This window comes from Camarhynchus parvulus, chromosome 15, assembly GCF_901933205.1.
Source record: "Camarhynchus parvulus chromosome 15, STF_HiC, whole genome shotgun sequence".
In the NCBI taxonomy this organism is placed as follows: domain Eukaryota; kingdom Metazoa; phylum Chordata; class Aves; order Passeriformes; family Thraupidae; genus Camarhynchus; species Camarhynchus parvulus.
In genome coordinates, this window is record NC_044585.1 from 11,260,407 (window position 1) to 11,281,548 (window position 21,142).

Genomic DNA, 21,142 nt, shown 5'->3' on the forward strand with positions numbered 1-21,142 from the left:
GTAGTTGTCCTCCAGAACTTGCACCCTGTTTGGATGGAAAAATGCGCCTCTGGTGCAGTGGGAAAAGATGGAGACCTAACTGACCAGAAGCCTTTGCTGTGCCACCCTGTGGTGTCTCCAGTGCCCAGTGTTGTCCCTGACCCAGCCCCTTTAGGGTGGTGTTTTAGGTGACAGCAGTTAGGAATTGTGGGTTAATGCATGTAGCTTCTGTAAAAAATATTTTCCCCTTAATGTTTATTTATCAGACCTTCTAAAGAAACGAGTGGTTGTTAGATTTGACTATCCTAATTCTGTTAAAACAATTGCATTGGGATGCAATGCCACATAAAGCTCTAAGCTCAGGACTGGCACCTGGCAAGGCTTGGATTCTCATCTTTGGGTGCTGTTGTGGTTGTGTGGATGTGGTCAAACTACAGTAAATGAGAATAATCAGAATTTGTCTGTGTGTTACAGAAGGAAATCACTGCTGCCTTGCAAATGCAAGGGATGTATTTGTGTGGCACAGCACCTGAAGCAGTGAACACTGCACACATAAAAGGTGTTGTCTAGGAGAGGTGTACATTGTGGATACTGCACGAGCTGTTCAGGTTGTACTTGGTTGAAGTGAAGTGCTTCAGGGTCTCGCTGACCTGCCCCCTGAGGAGCCCTTCAGAACAGCCCCACGCATCTCTGGGTTTTTTGTGGAGATGTTGAGTCTGAAATAATGGTTTGGTGCTGCTGGCAGCAGTTTAAAGCAGGTCACTGAAGCTGAGTGGTGGAATAAGAGCTGTGCCCAGGTAAAGGCCACTTGCAGAAGAGCTTGTTTCTAGGCTGCAGGCTTAGTCAGCCTTGCTTTGAGAACCAGGACCTCCCTCCTGCTGAACTTGGTCACAGGGTCAGCTGATCTTCCTCTCTAGGGTGGAGGAGTTTGTATGTGAAGTTGCCTGGTGACATCTCTGGCAGACCCCAGTTGGTGTTGGGGCAGCAGCTGGGGAACATCACCTATTTAATGATGCATTTAATGGCTGATGACTCTTGCAGTGTTTTCTCCAAAGTTTGGTGTTCATGGTATTTTTTTGTTTGCCCGAGGTCTTTTGAGTTGTTCTTTGTAATTGTGAAGGTTAGAAATTTGCTGCTGTAAACATCAGGGTTATGTTCCTGTTGCAGTCAGGGTTGTGCTCAGGGCAGAGGCCATTCCTTAGTGCCTCTCGTCCTTCTGACCCTGGTTGTGGTTTTTTAGTGACAGCTGGGCAGGGCTGGGACATGTGGAAGTGTTCTGAGGTACTGTAAGAAGGCAGTGGAAACTGCCCAGCAGCCAAATGTTTGTCCATAACCAGGATAAACTCTTGTTCTGAGCAGAGGCTTCCAGGTAGCTCATTTCCTAGGGTTGGTTTAGAATTGTGAGTGTTGTACCTGAGTGTATTCCCAGATCTGCACAGCCCTGTTGAGAGACTCTTTAATTACTGGTGACTACCCCACCAAGTCCCCTAATTGTGCTGAATTTGGTGGGATCTGTAGGAGGCCAACACTTCAGAAAATCGCTGCATTTCCTGTTGGAGGGGTGGGCACGTTCAGGCACTGTGGTGTGGGAGGGTGAGCCCAGCTTCATGACTTGTAAATGGTTTTGTAGTGCATAGGACAGTACGTGTGATGGCCCATGTTCACCCCCAGGTGCTGCGTCTGCTTTGGGAACAAGAGAAAGTTACCTTTGTGTGTCATAGCGGTAATACGGACAGCCCCAAAAAAATCCCACAAAAGAAACAAAAAACCAAACAAAAAAAAAAAAAAAAAAAAACAAAAAAAAAAAAAACAAAAAAAAAAAAAACAAAGCAAACAACCCAGCATGGTGTCCTGTGCAAGTCCACCAGCTTCCTAGGTTTCAGTGTAATAGAGATGTGAATTTAAGATATTAATCCTAATACATTTCAGCAGCTGCTTGCTCTGCCTTTGTTGAGAGCTTGGCAGAGTGGCTGTCAGCATTCCAGCATCCCCTGCCTCTCTTTTGGAGACTTGCTGTGGCCATAGGAGTTACGAGCACAGTTCTTGTGGAGATGTTGGAACATGGTGGCTGGTGATGGTATTCCAGGCAGGATCTGTCTCAGCTCCCTGGCTTCTTAGTAAGGTTTAAGAGAGGAAAAAATCTTCAAGTTTGGTACAATCTTTGTTTCCTTGACAGTTCTCAGAGACAGCTGTGGGGGGCTACAGAGTCATCAGGTCCAGGCTGTGCTTGAGAGTTGCATCTCTCTGGGAAAGGAGATGGTGGCGTCCCCTCTAGAGGAGTGAGATTGTGTCACCCCAGTGGGTGTGACAGCCAGTCCTGAGCCTCAGGCCCTGGAGCTGCTGTTTGCGGGGTACCCAGCACAAGGAGTGCTGCCATCCCCTGCCATGTGCTCATTATTTGCAAGACAAATCCATGGAGTTGTGCTGAGAGGGTGGCAAGTGGCAGTACAGAGATGGGGACAGGAACTTTGAAGGAGATTTTACCTAGTCTCATTACCAGGCCTGGTATGTTGTAAAACTGCAGTCTGAGCTGGAAATCCTGCAGCATCTCCTCACTAACATCGACCTGGAATTTATCTGGCTGTCTGCCATGTGCTAAATAAACCCCAAGCCATGTTGGAGGCTCCTTCTACCCCCTTGAATCCCAGGCCAGATTTTCTTCTGTGGAGGTTTTTAAGCGACCACTTTTGGAGCCCCTTGAAACCAGATACGAATGGGAATTCCTGCAAGGCCTCTCCAGCCTTGCTGGCTGCGACATCCTGGAGTGAAAATGTGGCTTGGATTGAGGATTGGTTGGTTGGTAAATTAGTACAAACCCAGCTAGGACAATTTACTAATGAGCAGTGAAGAGGTTTGGGTAGGCAAGAATGTTCCATACAATGAGATGGAGTTCTGCACCTCTGCTGTGTTCTGGTGGTGTCTGGAAGAAAATCTGAGTTGTGTGGTGTGGTCTGACTTCAGGCTTGTTCTTGTACTTTCACCTTCCTGCTTTTGTGGGTTTTTGAGGATTCTCAAATTCTGTATTCAAGTGATGCCTTTTATCACTTGTGTCTTTGCAGTGTCCTGGCACTTAAACTGTTGTCCTCAGAATTAGGACTTAGCTCGTATCACTGTGGCAGAAGCAGGAGTTGTCTTTCAGCTGGAAAAGTACAGAGTTTGATTTTTCCTTGAAAGCATTTAAAAACAGCATTCTCACGGTGTCATAGCTGTTGTTTGCCTCAAACTTAATCATGTTGCTTCCCAGTAGGAAGGAGTCAGGTGCTCACACAGAATCTTCCATGTGCTGTTGTCCAAGGGGAGCTGCCAAGGTTGTTGTGGATGTTTTGGTTTAACTTGTTCCCGCTGCTGTCCAGCCTTTGGTTTGTGTCTCGCCTCCCTTCCTAGCTGAAGGAGACTCTAATAGAATGGAGGAGTGATTCATGCTGAGGAAGAAAATTATCTCTTATCTAGGTTGCCTCTAAGCCAGTCCTGCCAGAGCCGACTTTATCCTTGAGAGGCTGGAAAGTTGGTCTAGAAGGTAAATATTTATCCTTTGGAGTGTCTGACATTGATCTGCAATCCAGGCGGCCGCTGCGGTTGCCGACGGGAAGGAAGCTCTGCTCGTCCGTGTTCACACAGCACAGAGAGGTTCAGCCTGCACATGGAACAAAATCTGTTCCGGAGGAGTGGAATTAAAAACTTTGCAGAAATTTCTGCAACCTCGTGGACTAAGTAGTGTTTTCTCCCACCTCAGTAATGACAGTAAGTCTGTAGGAGAGAAGACTTAAGGGGTCTGGCTGCTGACTTCTTCGTTCTTCCAGCGCTGAGATTGCTGGGATGGAGGCTGTTAAAATATCAGCACTTCTCTGCAGCTTAGAGAAAGTCACTGGAGCTTTGCTAAGTCAGCTGGGAGGAAGATCAAATACACTGCAGTGTGGCTTCTCTTCAGGGTTGTACAGCAGGACACTTGGGGAAGCTTTTGTACAACCAAGTGTACAAGAGATGTTTGCACATCTCTTCTTTTAAAAACTCTGGTGGAATTTCTGCATGGCTCCTTACGGCCAAGCTGCCCCTGCCTTGGTGGTTGCCCAGAATTCAACAGAAACAGAAAGTGAAACTGGGTGGTCTGTTGGTCATATGCTGAGATGTGCAGAAAATGGAAGAGTTGTATAAATGCTAAACCAAATGAACTTTGCAGTCCTGTTATTTTCATCTTTATGGAGAAAGTTGTCAGGGGTCAGTATGAGCCAAGCCAATCCTTGCATAATTAGCTCCATACAATTACATGGTATTTAGTGATGTCTGGCTTGAGCTGTAAGTTCTTGTGTATAACAGGGAGTTTCTGATGAGAACACGAAATTTGGATGTGCAGAGTGAATATGTTGCAGTTAACCTAATCATTTCAAATCTTTTCATGCTCCTTTAGTTTCTGTCTTAAAGGTCATTGAAATCTAGACCTGGGATGCCCTTTTTAGCCTTTGCACATCATCAGTTGGTGTTCTATTTTTGAGCACTTGCTGGTGTTGGATAGGAGGGGAGCTACCTTGGAAGGGTTTTGTAGCATTTGTGTTTTATTTCCTACTTTATTGCTTGGCAGTAGTTCATTCTCTGATGATTTTTTAGGGATACGACTGGAGGCTTGAGCCATTGGCTGAATGTTTCTCTGCTGTACCTAACCACCAAATCACTTTTGCTGCTTCTTGGACTCAGCAGAGGAAGTCATTCTGGTTTAACCTGAGCACAAATCTAAGATATCTCTAGCCCAGAGCTCAGCACTGGCACAGATCATCTATTGACCCAAGCCAAGAACCTCACTTGGGACTCGATCTGGTGTTGAGCTGTGCTTAAAAGTCTTTTCCCTGCCCTCCTGTTGACATGGGCTTGTCCTGGCTTCTGTGTCATTTTACAGCCCATCCTTTCTTGGAAAGGCAGTGGAGCTCCTTTATGTCTAAGAGTGACCGTACACATTTGCTGAGTGTTACCTGTGTGTGCATAATTCACTAACGGGGTCAGTTTAGCCCAGAGATCAGCAGGGAGCTGGATGTGTGGCTCACCCTGTGTGTGTGTGTCTGTCTCTTGCAGCTCACTCTGTGTGTGTGTCTCTCACAGCTGACCGTGTGTGTGTCTCTTGCAGAACAGGGCGGTTGGCCGGCCCAAGGGGAAGCTGGGCGCTGCCTCTGCGGTGAAGCTCGCTGCCAACCGGAGCACGGCAGGCGCGCGGCGGCGGAGGACGCGATGCCGCAAGTGCGAGGCGTGCCTGCGGACAGAGTGCGGCGAGTGCCACTTCTGCAAGGACATGAAGAAGTTCGGGGGGCCCGGCAGGATGAAGCAGTCCTGCATCATGAGGCAGTGCATAGCTGTAAGTGTGCCTGGGCCTGCAGCTCGCCTGCAGAGTCCTTTTCCTGCTGCGTCTCCTGGCTGACCAGGTGTGGGGCTGGGAGCCGTCCCTGCCCTCCCAGCTCGGATCTCTCTTTCCCAGTGCTTCCTATCCTTCCCAAATCCTAAACCAGAATGCTACTAAAACTTAGCAGGATATCTTCCATTTTAGCAGTACAGAAGTGGAGATTGTCAGTACATCAAAAGTCAGTGCTCAGATCACCCTCAAACTCTGGGATGTGGGGGAAAATGGGAAGAGTAGGAAGTTCTGATTTTAAGGATGAAGAGATGTGTTTGGTTTGGATGTTGGGATTTCCTGAGAAAAGCTGCCCTGCAGTCATCTATGCCGTGTTATCCACACAAATTAGGATGAGAGAAATCCTTGACTGACAGCCTCCAAGATTTTGGTATTGATGACCCCAGCCCCAGGCTCCCAGAGATCTGAATTTCAATTTGTTTGCTGTTACTTAGGCATAGAGCAGAGGGTCTGATCTGGATGAGGCAGAGAGCCATCATTCCAGGGTCTTGTCTTCCTCAGGGACTGGAAATGGCTGTCAGGGAAAGAGCATCAGAGCAGGGCAAGCAGGCAGTCAGTTTCCTGGGCTCCTGTGATACATTACTTAGGAGCTTCTTGAGTCACAAGCAGTAGCTGTCTGTTTAACAAATATTGACAGATTAATCTTCCATTAAGTTGTTCAAGCAGCTTTTGAATCTGTAGCTGCCATGCTGACTTGTGGAGCTTCTTCTCAGGTCTCATGTCTGCAGTGACTGTGTTCAAGGCTAAAAATCAGCTTTAGTTTTACTTGAATTCTTCAGAAGGTCTTGTTTATGCTGTTGTTATGGGTTTGGTTTTCTTTTGTTGTTGTTTTTTTAAGGAAAGGAATGCTGTTTATTCATAACTGAAATATCACCCTATCTATACTGATTTCTCTCATTGCAGTTCCCTTCACTTAGTATTTGGGGGTTTTTCTTTTAATTCTTAGGAGATGACCAAAGTGGAGGGATTAAATGACTTCACCTAACAGTGATAAAAAACTGATAAGCACTTAAGGTTTCCAGTAGTTGCTCCTGGTAGCTCACTCCGTGTTCTGTGCCAGGCTCTGCTCTGTTCCTGACACAGAGGATTGGGTTCAGCACTGCTGGATCTTTCAGTAAAGTACACAGAATATCCACCTTTCTGCAGAGTGCTTTTGCAGCTCAAGTGTCTTTTCTTTGAACACTTGATTTCCTGGAGTGTGGCATGAATTGAACAGCATGGATGAAGAATTTATTATTCTCCAGGGGCAAGAAATAGTGAAATCATGCTGCCTTTTTAGTGGAAGGATTAAATTAGGGCTGCAGTGTGCTTTCTCATCCTCACTGATGAAGGAAACTTTCATACTAAGCTGTTTCACTCTCAGTAACGCAGGCTGAGCCTTTTGGAGATAATCTGGGCTCTCTTCTAGCTGAGTGTGGTCATCCTCTGTCTTCCAATGAGGATTTATTTCTCTTCTTGTGCCTAGAGTTTTACTTTCAGTTAGAGCAGAGGTAGCCAGGGGTCTCTGATTACTTGTCCCACCCTCACATGCAGTGACAGTGACTTCTTTGCACTTTCTAGGTTGGTGCAAATATCAGGGAGATTATTACAAATTCTTAAAGCAGCAAAGGCCCAGAAAATTAAGGAATTGGAGTGTTGTACCTTTCAAGGTGCTTTACATTTCTGTAAGCAATCCTGTTGGCTTTGCTCTTGTTCTCTTAACAATTCAGCAGTAATAATATCCAGCAGCTTCCAGCCAAAAAGACCCTGCAAGATGCTGAAGCTGTATGGAAGTAATGATCCCTACAGTTCTGGGACTGTGCTTGCCTTGGTTAATAACACTGACAGTATTAACTAGACAGACTTTCATTAAGCTCAGAAGCCTTCAGAGAGCCTGTGGTACTGCTGTTCAGAGAGCAGGAACCTCCTCTGCATCACCAGTTCCATCAGGAAGGGAAGCAGGAGTGCCTGGGACACTGCTGCATGGAGTGGGGCTGGGAGGACACGTTGTGACAGCCCAGCTGCTGTTCCAGCCCATCCAGGGGCAGAGGACATTGCCTGGACACCCTTGCTCCCAGCAAGAAAGATTGTACTGCTGTTTGCAAAATGCTCTGTGCTCCAATGGCTCACACAGCTGGGCTTCCCCCTGCCTGAACCTTGCTGAAGGATGCACTGTTGATGCTGAAATTTGGGTTGGTGTGCAGGTATTCTCTTAGAGATTGATTCACTCCATCCACAAGAGATCCTTGCTGGGAAAAGCCCCATCTCTACTTCTGGCTGTGGGGTAGTTAAGGACTGGCAGCCCAATCAATGGCACTTCCCTTTGTGGGCAGCTTAGGTTCTTCCTTTTCTTTTTTGTAATGAGGTTTATACCTTATTGTTGCAGACCAGAATTTTGTTAATCATTAGCAAAAAGGTGGCTTTTTAATTAGAGTGGCATTCAGTGCTTTGACATGGGTGACAGGTATGTGAGATGCTGCAGTTCCCTTTCTGCCTCAAAGAGAAAAAAAATCTGTGTGATCTCACTTGTGACACTTGCAGGAGAGAATCCTCTTTCTAAGTGAGCAGAGCTTTTTGCAGTGCTCAGGCTGGGAGCAAGGCCCTGGATAATGGACTGCCAGTCAGGAAAAGGGCTGTTCTTGGTTCTGTTGTGGGTTTGCTGTGAGACCTGGATCAGGTCCCATAACATCTGTCTGCCCTGCCTGTAAAATACGGGAGCTGCCAAATTGCTCCTCGGATTGTGAAACCTAATGGATGTGAATAGTGCTGTTCTAGGGTGATTCTTTCCCCTCCCATTGTACACTGGTGAAGTGACTTGCATGCCAATGTCTGTGTCAGCTCACAGATTCAAGGAACCCACCAAAAATGCATTTTCATCCATCCCAGTAATGTTCCCTGAGCCTGTATTGCTACAGGGTGAAACGTGTCCTATGGAGCTTGACCTGGTACCCAGCCCTAATTTGTTACAATTTTTTTTTTGCCTTCATGTCAGTTTGCACAATAATTTATCCATAATAAATTATGGATACTGTAAATGCACATTGAGCTCTTGTGTTTCCCTGTCTGCCATATCTTGATCAGTTCTTTCTGATCCGTGAACAGCCGGTGCTGCCTCATACTGCTGTGTGTCTGGTGTGTGGAGAAGCTGGGAAAGAGGACACTGTGGAAGAGGAGGAGAGCAAGTTTAATCTCATGCTAATGGAATGCTCCATTTGTAATGAAATCATACACCCAGGATGCCTTAAGGTGAGTACAAGGATGTGATACGTGTTGGAAACAAAAGCTGAATTAGTTATCACCTTAATGTAAAAGTGGTGCACAGAAATTGGGAAGATGTTAGGTTTTCATCTTTGGACAATGAGTAAGGCAGCAGAGAGCTGGTGTGGGGAGCAGGGTGAGCGCTGTGGCACGCACAGCCCTGACCAGCAGGCGGGGTCCTTGATGTAACAGCATTCCCTGGGACCCTGGCTTTGGACACGCCCTGAGTGTGTGAAGATCTTGCTGATTTGTTTCTTTCTTTTTGCTCCTTGTTTAAGAAAGTGAGATGTTTGAGTTGGGATGGGGAAGGCAGAGCAATCTGCCCGTACTTCAGGGTGAGATATTCCCAAATCCATGTCAGTAGCTTCTTCCTGAGTCCCACAAAGCACAGATGAACAATTGGCTGGTTGTGTAGGTCCAGGCACAGATGTGCTTTAGGGTGGCAGCTGGCTCTGAAGATGTTGGGAGCAACTGTTGGAGCAGGAGTGCAGCTCTGGAGAACAGCCTGAGCCAGTGGCAGGCTGCAGGAGCGCTCACCCTTGGCTGGCTCGAGTCCTGTGAGCAGCTGGATTCTTTGCTGGTAACAAAAGTGTCATTTTGGGCATATTTTCCTGCATTAGCATTGAGAAGCTGCCTTTCTCCAGAGCTGGTTTCTTTCAGCTGATCAGCCATTTCCTGTTGCTGATTTGTTTATGGTTAAAGTGATTTGCCAAAGCAAATGTGTTCTGACACAGCGTGCCCCAAAAGCAATGTTTGGGCCCTTCTGGGCTGTCTGGGAGGAGAGGTGTGTGTGTTCTGTGCAGGCCTGGGGTGAAGCTCTCCTGGCCTTTCATTTCTCCTGAGCTCTACGTGGTGCTGCTCCAAGCTCTGTGCTGTCATTTATTAGAGCAGGATGTGGGGAGCTGGCAAACCAGAGCTGTGCCTTCTCCCTGATTCATGGAGCTGGTGCTCAGTTCCTGCCACAGATGGGCTCTGAAAAGGAGCTTTGCTTGTTTGGCTCTGCTTAAAACAAAACTTTGGGGACTGATGAAGCAGAGGAAGGAGCTGCTCATTTTCAGAGGTACCTTAATTTTGCTTTGCTGTTCCAACCCTTGCTGGAAGTGCCCTGTGCACCCCCATCTCTGCCTTTGTAGTGTCAGTGGCACCTCAGGGCTGAGTTAGAGGACAGTTGTTGTCTAGTGGCAGCTCAGGTATGACTTCCCCTCCCCATTCTACATTTGGGACTAGTACAGGATGTGGGTCAGGTCTGTGAAGTCAGGCAAGGGCTGTTTGTTGTCTGACACGTGCGTGGTGTTCTGAGTGTGCTTTTGGTAACTAGGAACAGCGCTGCTTTGGCTGTTCCTGACAATTAAGCACTGGGAGATTTACTGTGTGCCTTGTGTGCCTTTTATTTTGATTTCTTATTGCTTCTGCTGAGCTGAAATGGTGGGTAACTGGTAACTGGTGCTGTTGATTTCCTGAGGCAAAAGAGCACTGGTAGAATTTCAGAATCATCTTGGAAGGTGAGATGAGACTGCTCAGGAGAGCAGCAAAAGGAAAATGGAGCCTCTTCCTTAGATCCTTCCTTGCTCTTTATTCCCAGGTTCCATGACTTCCTGCAAGGCAGAAATCTCTAGCCATGTTTACATGTTGCTCCAGCCCTTGAGCCCTGAGGATGGAGCCCATAAATAGCCTTTGATGCAGCCCCAGCCCCAGGGCAGCTGCCTTCCTGTCCCACTGGGGAAACAGCACCATGGGAACTGCTGGTCATCTCCAGCTAAATGTCTGGCAGATGTACTGCTGGGGGAGACTGGAATAAGCTGGATCAGTGCAGATGTCCTTTCCTGGCCTGTTCCCCTGTGCAGTGAGTTCCCTCCAAGATGCATCTCCCAGAGCTTGTGCAGTGGTTTGGTACGTGCAGGGGGTGCTTTATTCTCCAGGCAGGTTGGTTGTGGTTTGAAGTCCATCTTCCAGCTCCCTGATTAGGCTGTTGATGTTCTGGGGGTTTTTCTCCATGAAGCAGCAGTGCCAGAGGACCTCTCAGAGGAGTTAAATGAAGGGTGGCTCAGGTGTACCTGAGCCCTGGCACACTGAGCCTTGTGGGGCTTCTGTGGGGGCCCTGGGTACCAGAGCACCTGCAGTGCTGGGGACAGCAGGGTGTTCCATGTCCTCAGAAGAGTCACAGGAGCTTCCTGACATCCTTCTTTCCTTGAAAATACCACACCAACACAAAAGCTTGTTTTGCTGAACGGGTTTCTTATGAAAATGATCTTGATGAGAGTTTCGCAAGCACAGCGCTGCTTCCAGAGGGAACTCATGAGATTTTGGGATGAACACTGCCCTGCATTGTTCCTCAGTGTTTGAGTTGAACCAAGAGTGGTGAATTTTTTTTGCTTCATCTCAAATTGCTGGCATTGCTGGCTAGCATGTCTGAGTGCAGCATCTGATGCTGTTTCCTTAGGGGGAAGGGGTTCTTTTCTGCACTAGGAGCCTGTTCTTTTCCATCTCAGCTGAACGTGGTGATAACAATGGAAGTCAATATTTGGGTGCCTTGTCAGAGCAGCAGGGATACAGAGACCTTTTCCAGCACAGCTTCAGCCCAGGTGTGTCTCACTGCCTGTTTCAGTCTGGGCACTGCCAGAATTCATGGCTCTCCCTCAGGGATGCCAGATCAGCATCCTGGGGTCTCCATATCCCTACAAGAGGAGTCCCCAGCACGAGGTGTGCTGCTGAGATCTGAGCTGCTGCCCTGGTGCTGCAGGTAGGTTTCAGTGACGCCTCACGCTGTGCCTCAGACACCCACCTGCTGTTTGCAGCAAACACTCTGAACTGGCTCCCACCCAGCCTGAAAGGCTTGGGACAGATTCAGTGGCAGGTTTGTGTGTGTCTAATTAGTTTGCTTACAGTTCCTCACATCTGTTCAGTTCCTTAAACTTCACAGAAGGGACAGAGCTGTAATGCTCTCCCTTCAGCAGCACTTGTTCTATATTCAGTGCGGGAAATAACTTGTTCCCAACTTGGGCTTGGGCCAGGAATTGTTCCCTTGAGGCAGAGATGTATACAACAACTCCTGGAGTATCTTACACCTACCATGGGAAAGAAGGTTCAAAGGCACACAGTTGTGATAAAACCAGTATTTAAATTCTGCCCACTTCATTTACTTATTTATTAACTCCCGGAGTCTTGCTGAGAGACTGACATGTCATCACTCTCACTGGATGGTGAAACTAGAATGGCTGCTGTCTGGCTCAGGGACTGGAGGAAGCAGTTCCTAAATCCAAGGGCTTGCTCCTGCACAGCCAGTTCCTTTTCCCTGCACTGGGAGGAGAGGAGGAAATGTTTCAGAAACATGAAAAATCTGCAGATCCCTGCCCGTGCTTGTTCCTGTCTCCTGCAGCCACACTGTTGCTGCCAGTGCCCAGCTGTTAGTCTGGACAGCAGCAGGTTTTTGTTGTCTACAATAGTAATAAATGAATATTTTTCTTTTTTTTTTCCCAAGTTATTTATTTCTGGGTTTTTTCCAAGTTATTTATTTCTGAGTATGTAATGAAACCCTTAAGTGGGAATGTGCCATCAGTGAGTTTGTGTGTGTTTGTGGAGGGTGTATCTTAGCTCTGCTTTTCATTCACAGAAATGTCTTTCTGAAATGTCTGTTCCCTGTTTGGAAAGCACTCCAGGCTCCTGTGTGAAAATCCAGACAAGAGGAGCATTCCAGCTGTGTAGGGCAGGACTGTGCTTTTGCTGGAGTGTAACAACCCTGAACATAAGTTTGTTTCAGACAGCAAAAGACGGTGTTGGAGGTGGTGAAGTTGTCAGCCTCTCTCTCCCTTACCCTGACTGAGGATCTGGGCTGTGAGAAGGCCTGGCAATGCTCTGTGTGTCCATCTGAATGAACGTGCCTGTTCTGAGCTGCCTTGGCAGCACCGTCCCCACTGGCACATGGGCTGCAGGGCTGCAGCCTGGCACTGCTGGTTCTGATCCTGGAAGAAAAGTATTTTAAGGAACACTTGATTACAGTGCAGGGTGCTGTGCTGCTAAAAATGCCCATGGGGTTAATGTAAGGGAGAGCATGGATGGGACAGTGGGGATCAGGCTGTGCCTCTCCGGGGGACACAGGGCTGGGCTCTGCAAACCCGAGGTGTGGGAGGGCATTTGGAGGTGGTGCAGTCACAGCCCTGGGTTTGGGGGTTTGCCTGGGCTCTCGGGGACTTCTCTGTTGTTGTTCCAAGAGCAGAGTGTGTGGTTTGGGACCGTCACTGACCTTATGGAAGGCTCAGAGCTGAGCCCTTTGCCAGATGTGTTTGGCCAGCGTCCCTCCCTCCCACGTCATCGAGGGGTGGCTGTGCAGCACCCAGGGCTTGCTCAGCGCCAGCAGGATGGTGCCTCTGCTCCCTGGGAGGGCTGCAGTCCCTCCCAGAAAACAAGGAGCTGTACAGTGTGCCTTGGAATGATCATCACCTTCCTGCAGCTTGTGCAGCTCAGCTGTGAGTGTTGTGTCTCCCTCAGGTGAAGGAATCGGATGGTGTGGTGAACGATGAGCTGCCGAACTGCTGGGAGTGTCCAAAGTGCAACCACGCAGGGAAAACTGGAAAAGTGAGTTTAATGGGAAGAAGTGGTGCTGGAATGAGATACAAAATCTTAAGCATTCCCTCTGGCTTATAGATAGACTTTAGCCCAATACCAGCTTTTGATTTTGTGCTTAATTCAGGTTTTGTTCTTAATGAATAAGGTGATCTTTAGGGACCCTACCAACCCAAACCATTCCAGGGTTATGTGGTTCATTCCATGATGATTCTGTGAGTTGAAGGAGACAAGCTCACAGCTTTCTGTTCTTCAGTAATTTTTGTATACTTGTACCAACACTTCACCCAGCACCTGGGCAATATTTAGGTTAGTTCTGTGCACTGCTGCATGTTAATTTTGACAATGAAAATTCCTGAAATTAAAAATTCACAAGCAATTATGCAAAACCTGGAGTGTCTGTTGGAATTAGTGAAACACTCTTTCTTTGCAGACTGAGACAGACACTTGCAAGTGCGTAGTTAGAAAAATAACCTCAGGAAAATTAAAACTTTTAACTCCTTACTAATAATTTTGAGTTAAAAAGTGGCCAACCCAGCAATGTTGGAGTGCTGGTGGCAGCGTGAAGAGCTGGGAGATGCATAAGGTATAAAGTTGGGTTTGTGTTTTGTGTCTCTTTGGCGTACAAGCAAAAGCGCGGACCAGGATTTAAATACGCGTCAAATCTCCCGGGCTCGCTGCTGAAGGAGCAGAAAATCAACAGAGACAACAAGGAAGTGCCAGATGCTGCCAAACGGAAAGGGGACTGCGAGGAGACCCCCAGGAGGAAATCAGAGGAACATTCCAAGAAGGCTCCAGTTGACTCCATCCTGAGGAGAAAGTCTGACGAGGTGCATCTGTGGAGGAAACGGAAATTCGAGAAGTCCCAGGAACCCACGATGAGGAAGCGGGTAAGGGACAGCCCCTGCTGAGGGCTCTGCACAGGGCCTGGCCTGGCTGGGGCTGCTGCTCTGCTCTCCTGGCTTAGAGCTCATCCCCACATCCCAGACTGTTCCCAGAGGAACTGGGATTTTTTACCATTCTGGTAAAAGCTGCTGGTCTGACAGGACAGTGGCTTGAACAGGGACACTCAGGTTGATGTTCAGAGGCTGAGAACACTGGGCTATGGCTGTTGTTTTATTCAAGATACTGGAAAACCCACTTTAACTGAAAAGTCTTTACAGGGTGCTCAGAGCAGGAACAAGGTGAAAATGAATTTTTCATGGAAGCCTTTTCAGGTCTCTCCACGTGGTGGCGCCTGGCAGCTGTTTTGGGGCTGGTTTGGGGCTGTGCCACCCTGGGAAGCCTCTGGAAAGGACACCTTGGGGTGCCTGCAGAGAGTAGGAGCTGCTCCCAGCAGTTGTGGAGACAACTTGGCCCTGAACATGACAGTCAGGACTCTCAGGCCAGGCAGGGACACTGAATTTTCATGTAGATTCCAAAATGTGGTACTTGGGATCTGCAGAAGTGCTGGTTTGCAGAGGCAGAAATGAGGGCTCCAGTTTTCTGTGTCTCAGGACTTAAGGGGCTGATGGCTGTAAAATCAGAATCAGTGGCTGGACTGTGTTGCCCGTGAAGCTCCCAGGGGTGGGAGTCAGTCAGTCCTGCAAGGCTGGACAGTGGGGATGCTGCAGGATGGCAAATGTGGGGATTTGGGGTGCTTTGGTGGAGAGAGAGCAAAATTTACAGTAGCAGGGATTCACAGGAGTGCTGGGAGCTGCACTGGCCTGGTGCAGTAATGTTTTATTCTAACCTGTCATTAACTTACTGGGACTTTTGCCTTTTTCTAATATGTTAATTTAAAGGCAGGGTGATCAGCTTTCTCCACCATGCACTGTGACCTGAAACTTGGGAACACAGCCACTGCCTTGATCCAATTTGTTTATTGGGAAAGCGAAAGCAGGAGCCCTCTGACACAACAAGTGTGCTCACAGCAATTCCCTCTCCTTGCCGGTCCAGATCTCCTTTTTGGAGCTGTTTCATTTTAACAGCTGCTGACTTCTTTCTTGCTTGTGCTGATCAGATTAGGCTTGAAGCCTTCCCGGGCCTCAGTTTGTGTCTCTCACGCAGCCTGGTGAATCAGAGGGGGTGGATGAGGGGGGAAGAGTGCAGAGCAGTTTGCTGGGAGCAGGAACTGGGGCAGGAGGAAGGTCCTGTCACATTCCCTGTTCTGCAGGGATTGGAGGGGATAGCCAGGGTTTGGTTGGGTGTGAAGGAGAATCTAAAGTCTCTAAAGGAGGCTGTGGGTGTCCAGCTGCTGGGATGGCAACTGTGACTCCAGAGGTTTTGGGAATGGCCCTTCTGACCATGGCCTGAGGGCACTTGGGCTGTGTTTGATGTGGGTGCCCAGTGGATGTGGCCCAAGCCTGGGTTCTTGTGGCCTGCCGGGGACAAAGCTGTCCATGGTGTGCTGCTGATCATCTGTGTGTAAATGATCCCCTCAGAGATAGGCAAGGCCCTGGAGTGAGCAGGAACCTGCTCGGTGAATCAGGGCGTTTGTCACTCCTGGAGTCCAGTGAGCCAATAGCTGAGCTCCTCATCCCTGCTGCCTCTTGAACTCGATACCTTTGGCCGGTGCTGGGATGGGGCTGGGCTGGGTGGGGCCCAGCGCTGGCAGGGGGCCCAGCCCCGGGCAGGGCTCCTGTGTGGAGCATCCACATGGAAGCGCTGCTGGGAGCGCTGTGGAGCTCCCACAGTCAGCCCTGGTCTGTCCTTGCAGCGGCGATCGTGGAAGGCCCCGGATGAGCGAACTGCCATGATCAAACCCCTGCGGCGCCTCAAGCAGGAGCCCGAGGACGAGCTGCCAGAAGCACCCCCCAGGTCCAAGGACAGCGACCAGTCCCGCTCCAGCTCGCCCACAGCCGGGCCCAGCACGGAGGGCGCCGAGCCCAGGGACAAGAAGAAGTTCAAGATGAGGAGGAAAAGGCGGCTTCCCAATAAAGAACTGAGCAAGGAGCTCAGCAAAGAGCTTAACCAGGAGATCCAAAAAACCGAGAACAGCCTTGCCAATGAGAACCACCAACCCATCAAATCTGAACCGGAGAGCGAGAACGAGGAACCCAAGCGTGCGTTGAACAACAGCGAGAGACTCCACAGGTTCAGCAAAGGGTTGAACGGGACTCCCCGGGAGCTGAGGCACCACCAGCTCATGCCCAGCCTGCGCAGCACGCCCCGGGGCATCGCCCGGCCCCCGCCCTCGCTGTCGCCCCCCAAGTGCATCCAGATGGAGCGGCACGTCATCCGGCCTCCTCCCATCAGCCCCCCTCCGGACTCGCTGCCCCTGGATGACGGGGCAGCCCACGTGATGCAGAGGGAAGTCTGGATGGCTGTCTTTAGCTACCTCAGTCATAGAGACTTGTGCATCTGTATGAGAGTTTGCAAGACCTGGAACAGATGGTAAGGAGGGCGGGACACGAGGTGTGGTGGGATGGGCACGGAAGGACAGCAGGTGGTGGAGGCACTGGTGTCTCCTGGGGAGGGCTGTGGGCTGTCCCTGGAGCTCTGGGGAGCCCAGGCAGAAGGGGTGACCATCAGAAGTGGCAGTGGTCTCATGTTGCTTTCTCAGAAACAGCAGCTCCCAGCATTTCTGGTGGAGCTGTGTGTGTCAGACTTGGCGTCAGCCTGCCAGGCTCCAGAGCAGCCTGTGCTGGAGTCAGACACTGCAGTGTTCCTGCTGCTGGAACAGCCAGGCTGGCTCAGTCTTGGTGTCATTCTGCCCCAGGACTTCCTGACTGCCAGCATTTGTGCAGTTCAGTTATTAAATACCCACTGAGATAGTGAGGATCCCACCGTGTGCTCCTCACAAGGGCTGTGCTGATTGTCTCCCTGTGGAGGGTACGTGGAGAGGCAGCCTGTTCCCTGTCCCTGTGCCAGCAGAGCACGTTCTGCAGGAATCCTTTGTTGGTGCTGTTTGCTCACAGCGTGTCCCTTGTGCTCGGGCGCTGTGTGGCCCTGACACAGCTGAGGCTGCACAGCAGCAGCAGAAGCTTCAGTGCAGATTTACAGGTTTCAGTGACCCCTCAGAGCAGCTTTGTGGCTCTGCTGACTCCTGTCCCACGTTCCTGCTGTGCAGAAGGACAGACAGACTGGAACGGGCTCCTTTCCAGCACAGCCTGCTAACAGAACACACAAAGTAGAGAGGCTGATAATTCAGTGTGAGGTGATGTGTGTGGAGTCTTCTCCGTGGGCTGCTTGGTGTCACTGAAACCTGAAAATGTATTTTCTACTTAAATACAATATTTGCTAATTAAAAAAAATGCAGACTCCTGCACACTCATCAGGACTTGGTGTTGTTGCCCTTAGAAACCCATAAAGAGCAAAAAGATACATAATCCACATGGACAGGGAAAACACAAACACACAACAGGAGAGGGAGGATCTGTTTTCCCAAATCTACTCATTTTGAGTAAGGAAAACACAGAGGAAATGGGGATATTATTTAAATCAGACTTCATAGTCAAAACATAAGGAAAAAGCGGTGACTTGTCTTCAGGCTATAAAATGGATTTTAGTAAGTGCTGGGATGACTTAAAATGGGATCCAGAGTTGTTGACACTTGTGACTCTGTGGAAATAATTCCATGCTTTATTTCAGGATATATTTGGTGGAGAAACTTATGTAACATTGTGTGGGGTTGTGAATACTTGGCCTTATTTTTGCAATTTTCAGTTAAATGCTGCAGTTTTTCCTACTGTTTAATGACACCTTTTAAAGCCTTACCAAAATCCAACCAAGTGCCAAATTAAGTGCTGTTGGCTTTTTTTCTTTTTGGGTAGGTGCTGTGACAAAAGATTATGGACCAAAATAGATTTAAACCATTGTAAATCCATCACTCCACTTATGCTTAGTGGCATTATTAGGAGACAGCCTGTAACCCTTGATCTTAGCTGGACAAATATATCTAAAAAGCAGCTGAGTTGGCTTATCAACAGACTGCCAGGTAAGTGATGTGTTTTCATCACCAAATCACAAACCAGTTTGTCTAACAAACCAGTCTGTATCTAAACTGCAACTTCTGGGGAAAATCTCCAGGGACTGGGGACTAGAAGAGGAGTAGACTCTCTAGGAGGGCTGGAGATGTGTAAAAATTAAGCATCAGTGGGTTAAAATGAGCCAAAAATATTTTTTTCTGACTGCTTGATTTGGTCAGTTAAGATAATTTGAGGCAGGTCTTGCCTAGCAAGTAATGAATGCTGCTGTGGAAAGGGCTGAGGGGACTGGGGGAAGGAGCGAAGTTCCAAGTGGTGGGACAGATGGAGAGCTGGGATGGAGGAGGGGACTGTGGGGGTGCCAGTGGAGGTCACTGGGATGTGCCTGGGAAGGTCCCAGTGCTCCAACCTGTTCTGTGTCTGCAGGTCTGCGGGACCTGCTGTTATCAGGGTGCTCATGGATTGCAGTGTCGGCACTTTGTAGCTCCAGTTGTCCCTTGCTGCGAACCCTGGACGTGCAGTGGGCGGAAGGACTGAAAGACGCACAAATGAGAGACCTCCTGTCCCCGCCCACGGACAACCGGCCAGGTAAGGGCGGGAGGAGCCGGGAGCCCCGTCCCAGCCCCGGGGCCTGTTCTGTGCTTAGTCGCCCTTGGAGCAAACGGGCAGGAGCCCCCACAGGCAGGGCTGGGGCCGTGCAGCCCCTGGGGAGTTCGAGGTAGTGACTGGCAACACTCCTGGCTGGAGCCCCGGGGTGCCAGGGATGTTCTGTGGCTGCTGAACCATCATCTGAGCCACTGTGCTGGTTTTCTGTCTGACTTTCTTCTCTTCAGGCTGCAACGGGTGTACTTTAGAGAGTATGGAAACACTTTCTTCCAGTTCAGGGAAGGAGCAGTTCTGTGGGTCATGCCACATTCACCCGGATTTCAGCTCAGGTGAAATTTTGAGCAAATCAGATCTGCTTTCTGGCATGCACTGCACAGCCTACTGCTTATTCCCGACTCGTAATTCTGCTGGGCCCCTGCAGTTACTTTCATCCCTTTTGTTTTGAAATCAGGAGGTGGCTTTGTCCACATGCCTGTTCCAAAAATAGACAAAGTGTTCCTGCTGATGTTCCCTCCAAAGCTCCAGACAGGCAAAAGCGTCTGAAGTTGACCCAGGGCAGCAGTGTTGTGTGTCACGGTGCATTTCATAGAGGCTGCAGATGTTGGCAGCAGGGGTGGGGCTCATGGCAGTGACCATTGCCTCTGCTCCGCAGGTCAGATCGACAACCGCAGCAAGCTACGGAACATCGTGGAGCTGCGCCTGGCCGGGCTGGACATCACGGACGCTTCGCTGCGGCTGATCATCAGGCACATGCCCCTGCTCTCCAAACTCAATCTCAGTTACTGTAACCACGTGACAGATCAGTCTATTAACCTGCTGACCGCCGTCGGAACCACCACGCGGGATTCATTAACGGAAATTAATTTATCAGGTAAGGGATGTGAGGGAGGGAACTGCCAGGGCCCCAGAGCTGCGAGGGGGGTGTGACCCAGCCCTGCCCCGCTCCTGCTGTAACTCCCTGGCAGCAGCTGCTGCCTCCATGTGCTGCTGGTGGCAATGGCCCTGCAGCTGCCAGGAGCTGTTGTATCCACACTCATCCTCCCCGGGGATTTTCTGCACATCTGGGCTGCCTGGCATGATCCCACGGGTTACACAACAGCTGGGGGATGGGGATGGAGCTGGTGGGGATTCCTCGTGCTGCAGGAAAAAATCAGTGCTGAATTCCTGCCCTCTGCTCTCCCCAGACTGCAATAAGGTCACTGACCAGTGCCTGTCTTACTTCAAACGTTGTGGGAACATCTGCCAGATCGACCTGAGGTACTGCAAGCAGGTGACGAAGGAGGGCTGTGAGCAGTTCATAGCAGAGATGTCCGTGAGCGTCCAGTTCGGGCAGGTGGAAGAAAAACTTCTGCAAAAACTGAGTTAGTTAAAGGACTCGTGTAAATACTGGGGCGAGGGGGGGAAGGGACTAAGAACACGTAGGGATTTTATTTTCAATTGGGAACTTGGAATATCAGAAAATGCCGCGATTGGATTTTACAACTCTTGTTGAGGAGAGAACAACGTGAAACTACCCATGTTAAGAATTTCAACTTGTGCCACTAATTCAGTCCACCTGGGATGACCTGCACTGGCTCTTATGCAAATTCATAAGGCGACTGTTACCGATGATAATTGTTCACACCTGGAAGAAGACTGAGCTCCAAGAAATACTGTTATTTAAAGTACCACAGCATGTGCTTGGTAGTGTAAATTTGATTTCTGCTTTTCATTTCTTAAAACAAGAAAAAAAAAGTTGGTGTCATTTAAGTGGACCACGCACTGCATTTCTGCCTTCTTAACACGTTTTGTTTTGTTACATCTTACATTATGCAGAACTATTTTTGTACAAAAATTGTTTAAAAATTATTTATGCAATGTTTGAATGCATTACCAGTGTTTCGGTTTTGATTGCCAATTTTTATCTTTACTTATGGTAGGCGAGAACTTAACCTATACTTCGTAGGCAGTATCTATCTACAAACGTGCCCAGGTCAGGAAAAGTAGGTTCATACTTTCAACTTAAAGCATGTTTTAATGGAAGTTTATATCCTGCTTTGTATACTTCAGAAGTGACATAAGCATGTTGTGGAAATAAGGTGTAAATTATAGTTGAAGTAAAACACTTTTATCTGTATAGAAATCACCTTTTTCTCAAAATTTTAAAAAAATTCCAATTTCAGCTTTTGCACATAGGAGGGTTTCACTCTGTAGCATGAGCTCTTGTACTCAATATAAAATTAATTTATACAGTGAGTCCAGCAGTAGAATAAATGGTCAAACGTAGTCTCTCTTTCTTTGAAGTGTGAGTTGAGTTCTCATTTAAGGTTTATAACATGGTTATTTCCTGATTGTAAAATTCTGCATTCATAAGTGCCATTGTTGTACGGTGTTGTTTTCGTAGACCTTCCTGATGCAGTTTTACCTTTGTTGAATTTGTATAAACAATTGTACAAAAACAGTCGCTGGCTCTGCGCGTTTC

At 48.7% G+C, this 21,142-nt stretch overlaps 1 protein-coding gene across 8 annotated transcripts in view; it reads left to right on the forward strand.

Moving 5' to 3' along the window:
- KDM2B (lysine demethylase 2B) overlaps nucleotides 1-21,119 on the forward strand; it is a 103,754-nt gene extending 82,635 nt beyond the window's left edge. For 7 of the 8 annotated variants that reach the window (XM_030958584.1, XM_030958589.1, XM_030958586.1 and 4 more), the window contains 9 exons: nucleotides 5,093-5,317; nucleotides 8,453-8,596; nucleotides 13,094-13,180; nucleotides 13,789-14,058; nucleotides 15,867-16,543; nucleotides 17,923-18,086; nucleotides 18,502-18,663; nucleotides 19,334-19,552; nucleotides 19,866-21,119. In XM_030958584.1, coding sequence (XP_030814444.1) covers nucleotides 5,093-5,317; nucleotides 8,453-8,596; nucleotides 13,094-13,180; nucleotides 13,789-14,058; nucleotides 15,867-16,543; nucleotides 17,923-18,086; nucleotides 18,502-18,663; nucleotides 19,334-19,552; nucleotides 19,866-20,047 — 2,130 coding nt within the window. In that variant the 3' untranslated portion in view covers nucleotides 20,048-21,119. The remainder of the gene's footprint in view (nucleotides 1-5,092; nucleotides 5,318-8,452; nucleotides 8,597-13,093; nucleotides 13,181-13,788; nucleotides 14,059-15,866; nucleotides 16,544-17,922; nucleotides 18,087-18,501; nucleotides 18,664-19,333; nucleotides 19,553-19,865) is intronic. The other variant, XM_030958583.1, reaches the window with a different exon arrangement.
- Nucleotides 21,120-21,142: the final 23 nt, after the last annotated feature.